This window comes from Drosophila miranda (genome assembly GCF_003369915.1).
Source record: "Drosophila miranda strain MSH22 chromosome Y unlocalized genomic scaffold, D.miranda_PacBio2.1 Contig_Y1_pilon, whole genome shotgun sequence".
NCBI lineage: Eukaryota > Metazoa > Arthropoda > Insecta > Diptera > Drosophilidae > Drosophila > Drosophila miranda.
This window is the reverse complement of record NW_022881603.1, coordinates 29,611,491-29,626,896: the sequence shown is the minus strand read 5'-3', so window position 1 is coordinate 29,626,896 and position 15,406 is coordinate 29,611,491. Positions and strand designations below refer to the sequence as shown.

Sequence of the window (15,406 nt, the reverse complement as noted above, 5' to 3'; positions counted from 1 at the left end):
TTTAGTATAGATGAGTGACCTATGTTCTGGGGTACCCATTGTTCAGAGTCCCTAAGACGTATTGCTGCCATTTCTGCCCGCTCCTTTCCTGCAAAGTCAAGGCTCTGAAGGCATACCATGGCGTTTAGCGCATCATTTGGTGTAGTTCGAAGAGCTCCACTGATGCAGAGGGCGGCTGTTCGCTGAACCTTGCCCAGCTGATTGGTGATTGTCCTTTTTGTTAGGGCAGGCCACCAGACAGTAACTCCGTAGAGTATTATAGGTCTGACTATTGCCGGATATATCCATCGGACTATGCTTGGGTTCATTCCCCACTTTAGGCCGATAGCTGTTTTGCAAGTATAGAGTGCTGTCGTTGCCTTCCTCACTCTATCCTTGACATTCAGGTTCCAGCTAAGCTTTTTGTCAATTACCAACCCTAAGTAACTGGCACTGTCGCTGAAGGAGAGCCTGTATCCGTTTAGTGTTGGGGGTTGAGGGGCGGGACCTTGTATTTTTTTGTGAATAACACGAGTTCCGTTTTCGAGGGATTTAGTCTTAATCCGCGCGATTCTGTCCATTCGGACAATCGAGCAAGCTTTGCGGTCATTAGGTCGCATAGTGTTTGGGGGTATTTCCCCGCAAAGATAATTGCAACGTCATCCGCGTATGCCACTACTTTACAGCCCCTCTTCCAGGTCGCATAGAATCTTATTGACTGCAATGTTCCATAGAAGAGGAGACAGAACTCCCCCTTGCGGGGTTCCTCTGTTGACATACCTTGACTGGGTGGACGATCCCATCGATGATGTCACCGTCCTGCGTATGAGCAATTGATCATGATGAGCATCACCAAGTGACGGTCCACCCCCAGGTCAGTCAGGGCTTCTGTAATGGCGCCCGGTGTGACGTTGTTGAAGGCTCCCTCGATATCGAGAAAAGCTATTAGTGAGTATTCTTTGAGATGCAGGGATTTTTCTACACTCGAGATCCCTTCGTGAAGTGCAGTTTCCCTGGATTTTCCTTTCCGGTAGGCATGCTGCGCACTTGAGTACAGCTGGGGACTTATGGTAGTCCGTAATTGTAACCCGATAAGTCTCTCAAAGGTTTTGAGTAGGAAAGACGATAAACTGATTGGTCTAAAGTCTTTCGGGGTTGAGTGTGAGGCTTTGCCTGCTTTAGGGATGAAAACTATCCTAGCCTTAAGCCACGCTTGCGGTATTGTACATACCGCCAGTATTTTCCTGAAGATACTATGTAGCCAGTTGATGGCCGTCTCCCCGGCCTTCTGAAGTTGGGCCGGGATTACCTGGTCCGGGCTTGGCGATTTAAACGGGTTGAAGCTGTTTACTGCCCAAATTATGTTCCGTTTTGTAAGGATATGGTCCATCGATTCTACCGATCCCTCTCCTGGGAGGTGTGACGGCTCGGTGGATGTGCATCCGGGGAAATGCGTGTCGAGCAGAATGTGTAGGGACTCCTCACTAGAGTTGGTCCACGTGCCATCATTCTTTTTGAGGTAACCTACCGAGGGGGTAGTTTTTGAGAGAACTTTCCGGAGTCTTGCGGCCTCCGAAGTTTCCTCGATTTCGGAGCAATATTTTTGCCAGGAGGCTCTTTTAGCCTTCCTCGTTTCCTTTTTGTATAGTGCTAGACTGGTTTTATAGTCTGCCCAGTGAGTATCCTCCTTAGTTCTTGTGGCTCTATTGAATAGAGTCATACAAGTTCTACGAAGGGTGTCTAGTTGCTTAGACCACCAGGGGGGTTTCTTCTTCCCCCTTGGTCTGGTAGAAGGGCATGCTGCCTTGAAGGCTTTGTTGCACGCATCCGTAAACCTGTTCACAAGACGGTTTAGGTTGTCTTCAGTGTTCGGGCAATTAGGGGCGCTAGGAGGGAGTAGCTCCTCCAGGGTTGTGTTATATTTTTCCCAGTTGGCTTTTCTGGGGTTGATATAGTCGGTTGGTTTGGGAATATAGAAGGATAATATCGTCTCGATATACCTGTGGTCCGAGAAGGAGTGGTCTCCTAGGACTCTCCAGCTCTTGATTGTGTCCAGCAGTTTGCTTGACACTAGCGTGAGGTCAATGACCTCCTGCCGATTTTTAATTATAAATGTGGGGTCGTTACCCCGATTGCATATGAATAAATTTGAGTTCAGGATGAAGCTGAACAGTTACTCACCCCTTACATTCGTGTCCGTGCTCCCCCATTGGGTGTGGTGGGCGTTGGCATCGCAACCTATAAGTAGGTCTTTGTCCGTCCTTTCGCTGTCGCTGGCTATTTTGCGAACAAGGTCGTTCGGAGGATCATCCTCCTCGTGGGCCATATAGGACGCCACCAGCCTGAGATGATTCCCTTTTAGTTCTAGGCTTACCGCCGTGTTATCGCCATCGCTATAATTATGGAGCAGAAAGATATTTAGGTGCTTTCTAGCAAGTATGCAGGTACGGATTTTACCTTCATTTTGGGATACAATGATCTTGTATTCCCTCGTACCCAATCCACAGACCTTGCCTCCTACCACCCAAGGCTCCTGGATCAGGACTACGTCGGCTCCGCTTGCGTCTAGGCGGAGTATGAGAGCAGCCGATGCTACTTTACAGTGGTGGAGATTTATTTGATCCTTAGGACCATCTTCAAGATTCTCCACCACCGTGATGTCCGCGTCCTAGTCATCTGAGACTCTCTCTCGGCACATTGACTCAAAGTAGAGCATCAGCTCTGTCTCTGAGGAGAAGCCTTCCTGGTCTGGCTCCAGCTCGTCGTCAGGCGCTTCGATCTCCGCAGCGACATCCTGCACGTCTGGGTTGACGACAGGAGGCGCCGCGGCCGCCGCGTCCGATTTGTACACCTTGATGGTGACCGAGCTGAAGCCGAAGTTTAGCTCTCCTTTTGCTGCCTCTATCGGGGCCAGCGACTCTTTATTGAGAACGAGCACTGCCTGGTTAGTCGGCCCTTGTGTCGTCTCAACCTTGGTTACCTTTCAATCTGAGGTTGGTAGTCCTGGGTTGCATCTCTGCAGCATCTTGAGGATGCGTTCTGGCTCCTTAAAGGTAGCCGGCACCCAAAGTCTGGCCCTCGGTCTGCTGGGCACCTCGCTACAGTCGACTGCGACGAGTTTCGCCCCAGCATAGACCTCGCCGACCTGCGCTACCGCCGCTTTATAAAGCTTTACAGAGCGCTCGTCTTCGCAGGCAATTATCTTAACATTGCCCTGGAACCACCCCATGTCCTTGCAGACTGGCGGAGGTCCAGGGTCTTTGTCGAGGAGTTCGAAGCAGCGGTCGGCCAGTGCCGCTTCCACCCACTTCCACTGACTCCTTGGGATTCTACCCTCTGCGCTGCCTCTGTCGAGGACACCAATTAGCGTCCTCTCCTTGGCAATCTGCGCAAAGGAGACATTTGGCAGCACTCTAGAGCGCTTTGCTACCGGTCCCGGAGTCTCCTGCGAGCGCTGCCTCTTGGCTTGGGGAGCCACCTTTTTCTGTTCCAAGGTGAACTCCGGGAGCACGGCCGAAACCCATTCCACCTTCTTCAGCCAGTCGGCTGATGGGCTGGCTTCACTGCTGGCGTGTTGCCGACGGAGTATGTGCCCTGCACTCCTCTTTTCGGCATATGTGTAGCGTCTGGCTTGGGCGCTTGTCGACGGCAAGTCAACCCCCCCCGCTTTACCAGAAGGTCGGGCAGCCGCAATATTGCTTAGCTTTCCTTCCAAGGTGTCAGCTTCGGGAGTTACCTTGCCACCCACACCGGATTCGGGATGGGACCCCCTCGGGTTCGCACAGGCACCTTCCACCTTGCAGGTATTCCCTACTATAGAGCCGGTTGGGCCAGGCCTATGGGCCGCTGCCTTTCCGAGCTTGGGATTGCTCCCAGTTGGCATTTGGGGAGCGCCGCACTCATTTGTTATACCCGATACTCAAAATGAGTATTGGGGTATATTAGATTTGTGGTAAAAGTGGATGTGTGTAACGTCCAGAAGGAATCGTTTCCGACCCCATAAAGCATATTGATCAGCATCAATAGCCGAGTCGATTGAGCCCTGTCTGTCTGTCCGTCTGTCCGTCCGTCCGTCCGTCCGTCCGTCCGTCCGTCCGTCCGTCCGTCCCCTTCAGCGCCTAGTGCTCAAAGACTATAAGAGCTAGAGCAACGATGTTTTGGATCCCGACATCTGTGATATGTCACTGCTACAAAAATATTTCAAAACTTTGCCCCGCCCACTTCCGCCCCCACAAAGGACGAAAATCTGTGGCATCCACATTTTGAAATATACGATAAAACCAAAAACGCAGAATCGTAGAGGATGACTATATGTTCTAGAGTGTAAAATCTCAACCAGATCGTATAATTATTATAGCCAGAATCAAGAAAACAATTTCATTCTTTCTCGCTCTGTCTCTCTCTAACACACAGGTTTCATGGTCGGCTTTGCCAATTGCAAAATATGAGCTCAAGGATCTCAGAACCTATAAGATCCAGAGCAACCAAATTTGGTATCCACACTCCTGTGATATCGGACCTTAACCGTTTCGTGTCCAAATTTCGCCACACCCCCTTCCGCCCCCGCAAAGGACGAAAATCTGGGGCATCCACAAATCTCAGAGACTATTAAGGCTAGAGTAACCAAATTTAGTATCCGCACTTCTGTTAGATCTCACTATAAAACGTATATCTCAGAATTTCGCTCCAGCCCCTTCCGCCCCCACAAAGGACGAAAATCTGTTGCATCCACAATATTGCACATTCGAGAAAACTAAAAACGCAGAATCATAGATAATGACCATATCTATCAGATTGCTGAATCTGGATCAGATCGGATCATTTTTGTAGCCAAAAGCAAGAAATCAATTTTCAGTGGCTACGCAGCGCCCGACGTCACGCTCAGACTGATTTTCTGTCTCTCTCGCACGCACTCTTTGTCGTGTGGTTCAATATTAGCGGCGTCTGCCGCAGGAGAGCCATACTGACTTAGTATCGGGTATAACTGTAGAGTTGCGGTGTACGCAGCAACTCACAACGTTCCCCCTCGTTTTTTTGTTTGTTTTTTGGTTTTTGTTCTTGTTATACATCCTGTTCCCACGAGATGCAGAGAAAGGGAAAGGTCAGCCCGGGCAGAGATCCACGTTGCCCGGGAAAGGCATCATTAGAACAGGGGGCTGCCAAGTCCCTGAGCCCTCCGTTAGCGACTGGGCTAGTTTTTATACCGGGCCCCCAGCCAGGCTGACTCTCGGCACGGGTCGAGTAACACACTTAGTCCGGCCCGGTGTGAGGTGGGTGTGGGGGTTGGGATGTGGGTAGGTATTGTGTATGGATGGGAGTGTGTGAGCTACTTATTGAGGCGGCACCACAAGCGCATCGTCAGTGCTGCTACCTAGCTAACACCCGCTGGCTGTCCGGGACTGCTTATTTCGGTACTCTCCCGTGAGGGATGCCCGCTTACCTACCCTTTGAGCTACCTCACGAGCTCATCAGACCAGATGCATCGCGTTAATTCAATGCACATTTTCGCCAAATATAATATTATAATATAATATATTAATTACCTAATTAAAATGACATATTCTGGCATGCTGTCATCCGACAGTGATGGTGATGGTGATGTTGCTGTTTACCGTAATGTTTTCGCATTTCAATTCTCATTTTGATGGAATTGTTACGGGCGAAAGAGGTAAGCCAATAGAAGACAGGAAGCACCGAAATAGAACCTTTGCCATTTCGGTTTCGTTTCTGTGGCTATCTGCGCATTTAGCTGCCACTGACGAATGCAAACATTTGAACTGATTTCATTTTTGGACAGTTTTCTTTTGTCTTGGAGTGACTGACATTAGCGCAAATAAAGCATGTCCTTGGGCAATTGCCTGGTGCCACTGAATTTTGTTGTTGATGCTTGTTGTAACTGATGTCATTGAACAGGCGGCGATGGGGCGCACGCTCAAAGAGTACAAGTCGGAGAAAGGAAAAGAGAGAGCGGGAGCGAGCTTTGCTTTCATGCTGTCAAGGTATATTCATTTGAGGTGAGAGATTCCCACATACCTCTCTCTCGGTCTCTCATCGCATCAGGCGGATATAGAAGGAGAGAGAGGCAAACAAAATATAAAATATTGTTAATATACACCTTGTGCCATCTGCTCTGCTTTGCTTGTGCGCTGCTCTCCTCCGACCTGCTGATGGGGTACATAATATACATAGATGCGAGTGATGGGGGCGAAAAAGCATTCAAGAGCAGCGCAGCACGCCGCTCCACCGCTCAGTCGCAAGGCGCCACTCACAGCGAACGCACGTGAATTGAAATACTCAAAGTTTTGCCACCGTCGGCGCCAATTTTTATATAAGCTAGAGATAAATTCAATAATTTTACTGTGAACCGAATCGCACAGCATAGTAAAAGCAAAAAGCGTTCTTTAGTTTTGCATATTCACGCGCGGCTTCCGTTTACCAACCAAAAGTCTGGCCAAGAAGCTGCCCACACATATAGTTTTTTTCGAGAACTAAACTTAAACTATTTATACACTCTTAAAATTTAAAACGAATAAGACAATACTGCCTCAATTGAATACGAAACAGCGCTGAAAAGGAGACGACAATAAGAGAGCAAAAGGAAATCAGATCAGATCGGCCATCCCGTAAAACGGAATTTTCTATTTTGACTTTAAATCGATGTTTGTTTGAGAAGAGAAAGGCGAATAGCGAAAGGCGAAAGGAGGAGACTCGCGAACTAGTGCCACCCACCGACAATACACCAACACCAACAAATACTTACAACTGTGAACTATGACAATGCTGGAAGGCATGACGTCGATTGACCTGGGCTCGAGTCCCATGCAGGAGACCACGGGCGACATGAACGATGTGCTGCCCGATGAGCTCATGGAGTCCCCTGAGGAAAGGTACATATCAGTCGGAATCCATTGAAAGGTGCCAATCACTGTAAGAAGTCGGAATCACTTTCACAATTGCGATGACGTCGGTTCGCTTGTTACATATTCATGACGTCAGTGCTGTTTATGGAACCATTTATATGTATATCCTTCAATTCGATATGCATTTCCACTATTTCCCCCTTCCTGGCCCTGGCCTTGGCCCACCCGCTCCATTATTAATGAACAAACAGGGGAAGAGGCCTCGCTCTGCGAGTACGTGCCAGTGAACAATAACATGCCATCCGTGATTGCAGGAAATGTGATCTAATAATAACATTAGTATCTTTCCCTGCTTTTGCTGCAAGTTGTTAAGCTGTGAGATTTATTCCGTGGATTAGCATTTCGGCTTAATATTCATTGTGCTTTTCACACGATAACCATATTCGTGGGGCACCAACCAACCCAAACCCAAGCCCCATTTGAACCCACTACTCGTGCATCAGCATTTTTATCTGTAGCTAGGCAAACACTGGGACTGGGACTGAGATGGAGATTGTGTTGGACTAAGACTACGTCACAATGCGTCACATTTGGGCGTTTTTGTTGGCCAGAATTATCTTGATCTTTATCTGGGAGCTTCCTCTGCAGTCGTTTACGGCTCTCCAGCATACTGCGGCTTATCGGTTGCTGCTACCGGAGTTCAATGCGGCACGATACGGATCTCTCACCTGAAATTAGTCAAAGACCCAATGTTTTAATGAGGCGTGTGTCAGACGAAAGTTGTTAATCGCCTTAGCATAATTTCGCACAAATTTTCAGCTCCCGAACATGTACAGATGTGTAAATATAGTCATGTGCATCCATTATCTGGCCAGTTGATATGTGACTCATGCAGTAATGTGCGCAGTGCTTTGCCAATCCAATTTCTGTTCAAATTAGAACGATTGTCATCATTCCATTTAATAAGGTTCCCCCTCACTCACTCCCTCGCCTACTGCCCCTCTCCATTATTCCCTCTTTGGATATAATTTTGAGCTTTTATCTGACAAATATTTATTTATTTATTTATTTATTAAATTAACAAATTATCTGTTAATAATGGTACTTAGTTACTAAAGGCAGAAAAAGATAAGTTAAAAGTTAGCTAAATTTAAATGATTATAAATATTGCATGAAATTAGTTTAAGAGACAGTTCAGGGGATAGGGTTAGACAGAGGGAGTTATAATTATGGCATAAAACCCTAAAAGGTTCATGATCAGCATAATTAGACCTACATATGGGTAGACGGATAGGCCTAAAAGTACGGGTAGGTCTGGATGGAACGGCCAAGTCAATCTGACCCAAGAGAGTTTGGGAGTCAACAGTCCCAAGAAGGAGCTTGTGCACGAACATTACGCCATTGCATATTCTGCGATGGTGCAACGACGGCAGTTCGATAAGATTTAGCCTAGACCGGTAGGGTGGCAAGATTTTACCCGAGTCCCAGTTAAAGTTCCGAAGGGCAAAAATTAAAAATTGCTTTTGCACGGATTCAATAACAGCCTGCTGCTCTTTATACTGCGGGCTCCACACACAAGAACAATACTCCAATATAGGACGTACTAACGAGATGTACAATTGTTTCGTAACGTACGGGTCGTCAAACTCCTTGGACCAACGCTTGATGAACGCTAAAACACCCTTAGCTTTATTTACAGTTGCAGCTATATGGGTGTTGAAACACATCTTATGATCAAAAAGGACTCCGAGGTCATTTGAACTCGAAATTCGCTCAAGGACATGATTTCCTAGAACATATGAGACAAAATGAGGAGCGCGACGGTAAAATGTCATAAGTTTGCATTTGGAAAGGTTCAGAAAAAGAAGATTAGTTGAACACCACAATAGTAGTTCACTTAGATCAAGTTGAAGGCGTGTGTGCAAATACCAATCAGAGTAAGAAAGACAGATTTTGACATCATCAGCATACATTAGTGTAGTAGAGTATGTTATAACTTGAGGAAGGTCGTTCACAAATAAAATAAACAGAAGCGGGCCCAGATGACTTCCCTGTGGCACACCTGAAGTAACATTAACAGTATTTGACAACACGTTAGAAAACAAAACACGTTGAGTACGGTTAGAGAGATAGGACAAAATCCAATCTAGAAGATTCGTTGGGAACCCTAATAAGGAGAGCTTTTGAATAAGCAGAGCATGGTTCACAGAATCGAATGCCTTGCTGAAGTCCGTAAAAACTACATCCGTCTGCAAACCAATTTGAAAACCACGGTGGATTAGGTTAGAAAACTCAAGAAGGTTAGTCGATGTTGAACGATGTCTGAAAAAACCGTGTTGCGACGGAGATATCAAGCTGCAACAAAGATGTTGCAGTTGCCGGGTGACCAGGAACTCAAGAAGCTTCGGGATGGCGGAAAGCTTTGCGATACCACGATAGTTTTCAACGTTTGATCTTGAACCTTTTTTGTGAAGCGGAATGATGTAGGACTCATTCCAAATTACTGGGAGACAAGACTGTGCCAAGGAGAGGTTGAAGAGAAAGGTCAAGGGCTTGCAAAGGGACTGGGCACAGTGTTTTAAGATGCAACTTGGTACCTTATCTGGACCCGCAGAAAACGATATGTCCATAGATGACAAACCTTCAAGAACAACGCTTTCCTCGAAAAAGGGCAGAAAAATACTGTTAGCTTGAGGTAGCTGGTACGGATACGGAGTGGATGCGTTGTAAATATGAGACGAGTACGTTGTTTGGAAAAAGTTAGCGAATAAATTTGCAATACCAACAGCAGAAGCTTCTGTTTTGTTCTGGTAATGAAGGGACGGAGGAAAAACGTTTGACTTGCGCTTAGAATTAACGAACGAATAGAATTTTTTAGGGTCACTACGAAAATTACTACTACATTGTGAAAGGTAATGATTATAACACTGACTATTGACGGCAAGGAACAGAGAGCGAGCGGAGGAGTATAGAGCTAAGGCCAACGTGGAGCCCGACTTCTGGTACTTTTTATAGAGCCGGGATTTATTATTTTTTAAGTATGACAAATACTTGGAGAACCAGGGAGGCTTGGACGATACAGGTACAGTGATATCTGGAACAAACGTATTAAGGGCGGAGTAAATAGAACTATAAAACGAGTTAACAGTTGCATCTATGTTCGGTAATGAATAAAGAAACGACCAATCAACACGCGAGAGATGTAGATCTAAATCAATAAAGTTTGTTTTGCGAAAACACTTTATGTGACAAGGAGCCCTGGAACTGTCAGCACCTCCAGATTGTGTACACTCCAGTGATATCAACAAAGTTGGATGGTAAGGATCTTCAGGGAGAGATATTGGGCTTGCTCTAGATACAGTAGCAAGAGAACCATCGTTAACAAAAACGAGGTCAAGAAGTCTGTCCCTAATGTTTTTAACGGCATTAATTTGGACAAGGGAAATATCCGTTAGCCCATTGATAAAGTCATTATGGCAATTGGGAAACAACAGGTTTGCGTCATTACAAGGCAGCCAAGAAAGAAATGGGAGGTTAAAGTCCCCCATGACAATAATTCGATCATTGCACCCTAATGTAGAAACAACATTATTAATTGCTGAAAGGTGGTGTAAGTAAAGCTCAGCATCAGACCTGGGAGGAATGTAAGAGCAGGTTAAATAGAAAAATGCGGAGCCAACACGAACTTTGACTGCAACAAATTCAATTCCATGAATGTTATTGAATGGGAATAACTCAGATGAGAAAACAGATTTAACTGCAATCAGAACCCCACCTGCAAAAGATGGGCGGTCCATTCTATAAATAGTGTAACTATCAATGAAAATTTCGTGATCATTGACAGAGGAGTTAAGCCAGGTTTCGGTAAACGCGATGGCATCGAAATCAAAGGACGCGCTATTAGTATGAATTTGACGCAACTTTCCCAGCAAACTGCGAACGTTCTGATAGTGCATGGAAAAATAGTACATTAGTTTTTTGGAGCATGTTCGGTAATTCTTGGATTCGAGTTCGAATCTTTGAGAAGGAACTCATGCACAATTGTATGCTCAGGCCATATTGACGGTTCTAGAGAACAGGATAGTAAAGAATCAGGGAGAAGAATTTTAAATGATGATATGTTGCGCTTATGTTTAAATGAAAATTTAGTCACAACTATATCAACAGGCGAAGTGTTAAGTTTAGTGGCAAGATGTTGTTTAACATCCTCCGTTGTAGCCTCAGGAATAAGACGAGAAACAAATATTGCTTTCCGAGGGACCACTGCTTTAAGTTGAAGTCCCGAGCGAGATCGAGATGGTGGAGCCACACCTAAAAGAGATCTCGGTACAAGGGCAGAGGAATTGGCAGCAATGGCTGTAGCAGGAATTGGAGTAGGAATTGCAGCAGGAATTGGAGCAGGAATTGGAGCAGGAATTGGCAAGACGTCGTCAGCAACCAGCACACCCGCACTAGGAGCACTCACCGCGTCAGAAGTGACGGCCACAGAAACTGCAGGGATGGGATTGATGCTGTTGGGGAGTTGGGTGCTCGAAGGAAGCACATTGCTCGGTGTAAAGAACTCCGGAGCCACCGTTGGCGGATTTACAGACAACGGCGTGGCATGCCTACACGGAAATGCTTCCGATGGGTGAAGGTGGGAGGCAGGCGTACCAATCGGATTAGGTTGCAAGAGATTGGTATCATTATGCGGAATTTTCCGTCTAGGCGATTCGCTCAAGAGTTTGAGCCCAAGAAACTGTGATTCAAGGGCAAGAAATTTCTCGTTGAGAGCCACAAATTGTTTCCGGACATCCAGAAACCCAGTTCGAGTCTGTCTCATAAATGTGCGCATTTCGGCCTCAATCTCCCGACAAGCCAGACATGACCAAGACAGGCCCATGCGTTTCGAGATCAGATCATTCAGCCGGCCAAAATTTCCACCACCAGCACATTTTATGTGGGCAAAATTGTCACACAGCCAGCAGCTAAGAAATGAATCACCAATGATAACACCACCGAATTCACATTTCTTTGCACTACAAACGATTGCCATTATTGACAGCAGTAGAATCACTGTGCACGAATAATAAGAGAACGGAGTGAGATCGCAGGTAAAGTAGGAGAGCAGACAGCAGAGCGAGCCAGACAATCAGCTGCAGCGGCAATAATTCAAAGCAGATGATCCAACGAAGTGCAGAAAACGAGCGGTAAACTCACCAAAGCAGAGACACAAAAGAAAAGTCCACAGAGAGGGAGAGTGTAGGCAATCCAGAGAGAGTGAGAGCAACAATGCGAGAAGCCCGCGTATGCTCACGAGAGAGTGTGGGCGATGCAAACGCTGATGCGCGAGAACAGTGCACACCGAAGAAGCGATAACGAAAAGCAGACTGGGCAAAAAACAATAACAAATTGCCTGCACGAGTCCGATGTGTTACGTTGCAATATTGAATTTATATTAAACACTTGTTTACAAACAAAACACTGGTGGTTAACACAAAGTAGAATCAAATTAAAGAGATGCGATAATAAATCAAAACAAAGACACAACAATGTTGTATGATATTTAGGCAAAGGGCGGAGAATGCGGGAGCAAGAAAAAAACACAACCGGCTTAAGCAAGAGCTAGAAGCGAATTGCCCAACAGAAACCAAGGCAAAGCACACACTCCAGCGAAACAGCAGCATTGCACGCATTTTAAATTTATAATTCAACAGATAAACATGATTTTGAACGCTTTTGCGAAATGAATTTCAAAAAGTTAGCCAATGCGAAATACAGCAGCTCTGCTCTTGACGGACAGACAGACAGACTGTTATGGCAGGCACTAGCGACGGTCGTCGCCTCGTACATGGCCTGGAGTTGAGTGCCGGCATAATCGATTGCGAGACACCCCCTTAACCCTCTGTGTATCTCTAGTCTATAATCAAGTGATTTCACATAATTGCTGTGGCAATACTCGTATCTATGGGCCTAGCTTTCTGTCTAAATAAATATAGTTAGTCATTCGTGTAATCCATTCTCTAATCGATCGTGATTCAAAAAGAGGCCATCTTTTCTACTACCTGCTTTGAGACGAAACACCCACTGTTCCCAGAGCTTTCACCGACAAAGAACTGATTGATTCACTGTTGATTTTCGGTTACCTTACTGCATTTTCCCATGTATATAATAATTGTACTATCTTTTCTTCTTCAGATACGAGCGTCTCCTGCGTCGCGCTCAGGTCGAGGACTTGACGGAGGTCTCGGGCATTGGCTGTCTGTATCAGAGCGGTGTAGACCGCTTAGGTCGCCCTGTGATTGTGTTCTGCGGCAAGTGGTTCCCCGCCCATAACATTGACCTGGAGAAGGTAGGCATTCCAATCCCTTGCACGAATCAATGTCGGATCAAAGTGTTGAATTAACTGGGTTTTTTTGCAGGCGCTGCTGTATCTGATAAAGCTACTGGATCCCATCGTTAAAGGAGACTATGTTATTTCCTACTTCCACACACTGACATCCACGAATAACTATCCATCGCTGCACTGGCTGCGTGAGGTCTACAGTGTGCTGCCCTACAAGTGAGTCCTGAGGGACTCCTGAGGGACTTCCAAACAATCTCTAATAACTCTGCCTTCCAGATACAAGAAGAACCTGAAGGCCTTCTACATAGTGCATCCGACATTCTGGACCAAAATGATGACCTGGTGGTTCACCACGTTCATGGCGCCCGCCATCAAGGCCAAAGTGCATTCTCTGCCTGGAGTCGAGCATCTGTACTCGGCCATCACAAAGGATCAGCTGGAAATACCCGCCTACATAACCGAATACGACATGGCGGTAAGACAGAAGGACTATAGCCCAAGATTTGCTAGATTCCAGTGCTGATGATTCTCTTTAATTACAGACCAATGGCCTGCATTACTTAAATCCTATGCCGACTGCCTCGTAGATGGCGGCCATTGTGGCTGTCTAAGGACAGCGCAGCCGCCATAGCATATACATACATATATATAGTGACATATCCATAATTCCCCACATCCCATACACATTATGTTTATGTACAATTCATCCACCCCATCCACACAAGTAACAGGACCCCACTCAAGAATCAATAACTGTTTCTTCCCATACTCCAAGCTAGGGCCCCCCATAATATAAACAATGGACCACATTGTTTCATCAACATTAGAATCACGCCACTCTCGAGAAATCGGTTCTTTAGAATCACGCCACTCATGAGGACCAATCAAAGCTAGACATAAAACCAAGGAGTATCACATTCCTAGCTCCGTCATGTAATGCAACACCGATCGCCAGCAGTGGATGCCTTTCATCAAAGCCGACGCATCCCCAAATATCGATCCAGGCACGTACGCCACCGACACGAAGATGCAGCCGAGGAAAGCAACGCCCGAAGCCAGAGTCGGGAGTTCCAAGAGAAGGCCTCATGGAAACTAGCCAGCAGCAGAGAGATCAGTTCCGTTTGAGACAAGCAGACGTAAAGTTAAGTCGGGGAATTCAACCAATCTTGTGACATAAAGAAATTAAGTACTAAAAATAAAATCTTTTTTAAAAACTAAATTTCGAGTTGCGGATATTTAACTGGCGCAGTCGGTAGGATTTCGTTTAAAATTAACTCCTATATTTCGGTAATGGTCAGCTTGTGTAATTTATAATTACTGTGATCACGTAATCCCGGAATCGTTAATAAAATTGTGAAATCCGCCAAAGAACCTATGTGTTACGAGCACATACGATTTGCAAAACTAAAATTAAGTGAACTGAAGTAAGCGGAGATAGTGATCCACCAAGAACAGTGAAACACTAAATACAAAATCAAAAAACTTACAAGTGAACCAAAATAAAGTTAAAAACTACTGAAAACAAAACAAAACCCAATCAACACCAACAACATGGCGTTACCACCACTATCATTGAGCGAAATCCACTTAAACCAGGCACTGCTGTCGATCAGACCTGCCTATGACGGTTCATCTGGACAGCTAAGCTCATTTATCAAACGAATCGAATATGTATGCGGATTATATCCAACTGAAGATCTTCGCCAACAAAGGATCCTATTTGGAGCGACCGAGATCCAACTGTCAGGAGAGGCACAACGCATATCGCAAATGATACAACCCAACACGTGGCTCGAACTGAAGACGGCGCTGATCAACGAGTTCAAAAATCACACACCATATGAAGAACTCTTACGACAACTATACACCACCAGATTCAACGGCAGTCTTCGTAAGTTTATAGAAGAATTAGAGATAAAAGCATTATTAATAAACAATAAGCTAAACTTAGAAAACATACCAGAAAATATTGTCATTTATAAAAACGCTTTGAACAACACAATTAAAGATGTCATTACTCGAAAACTTCCTGACAGAATGTTCATGACCTTAGCAAGAAAAGATATTACCACATTGTCTAATCTTAAGAAGTCAGCACAAGAAGAAGGATTGTACGAAGCTAGTACAACAGATTCAGGTACAAATAAAGATCAATCGAAATCGTCTCAATCAAATCGAAAGAATGTTGGAAACTATTATCCAAATTATAATAATACTAACTATCACAATCAAACTCAGAGTT

General features: G+C 45.5%; 1 protein-coding gene across 6 annotated transcripts in view; it reads left to right on the top strand.

The window, feature by feature from the left end:
- LOC117189927 (protein GDAP2 homolog) overlaps positions 1-13,856 on the top strand; it is an 86,307-nt gene extending 72,451 nt beyond the window's left edge. For 2 of the 6 annotated variants that reach the window (XM_033395004.1, XM_033395005.1), the window contains exons 4-7: positions 13,017-13,170; positions 13,241-13,380; positions 13,441-13,639; positions 13,707-13,845. In XM_033395004.1, coding sequence (XP_033250895.1) covers positions 13,017-13,170; positions 13,241-13,380; positions 13,441-13,639; positions 13,707-13,751 — 538 coding nt within the window. In that variant the 3' untranslated portion in view covers positions 13,752-13,845. Of the gene's footprint in view, positions 1-6,226; positions 6,867-13,016; positions 13,171-13,240; positions 13,381-13,440; positions 13,640-13,706 lie in introns of those variants that run through there. The other 4 variants (XM_033395007.1, XM_033395001.1, XM_033395002.1 and 1 more) reach the window with 4 other exon arrangements.
- Positions 13,857-15,406: the final 1,550 nt, after the last annotated feature.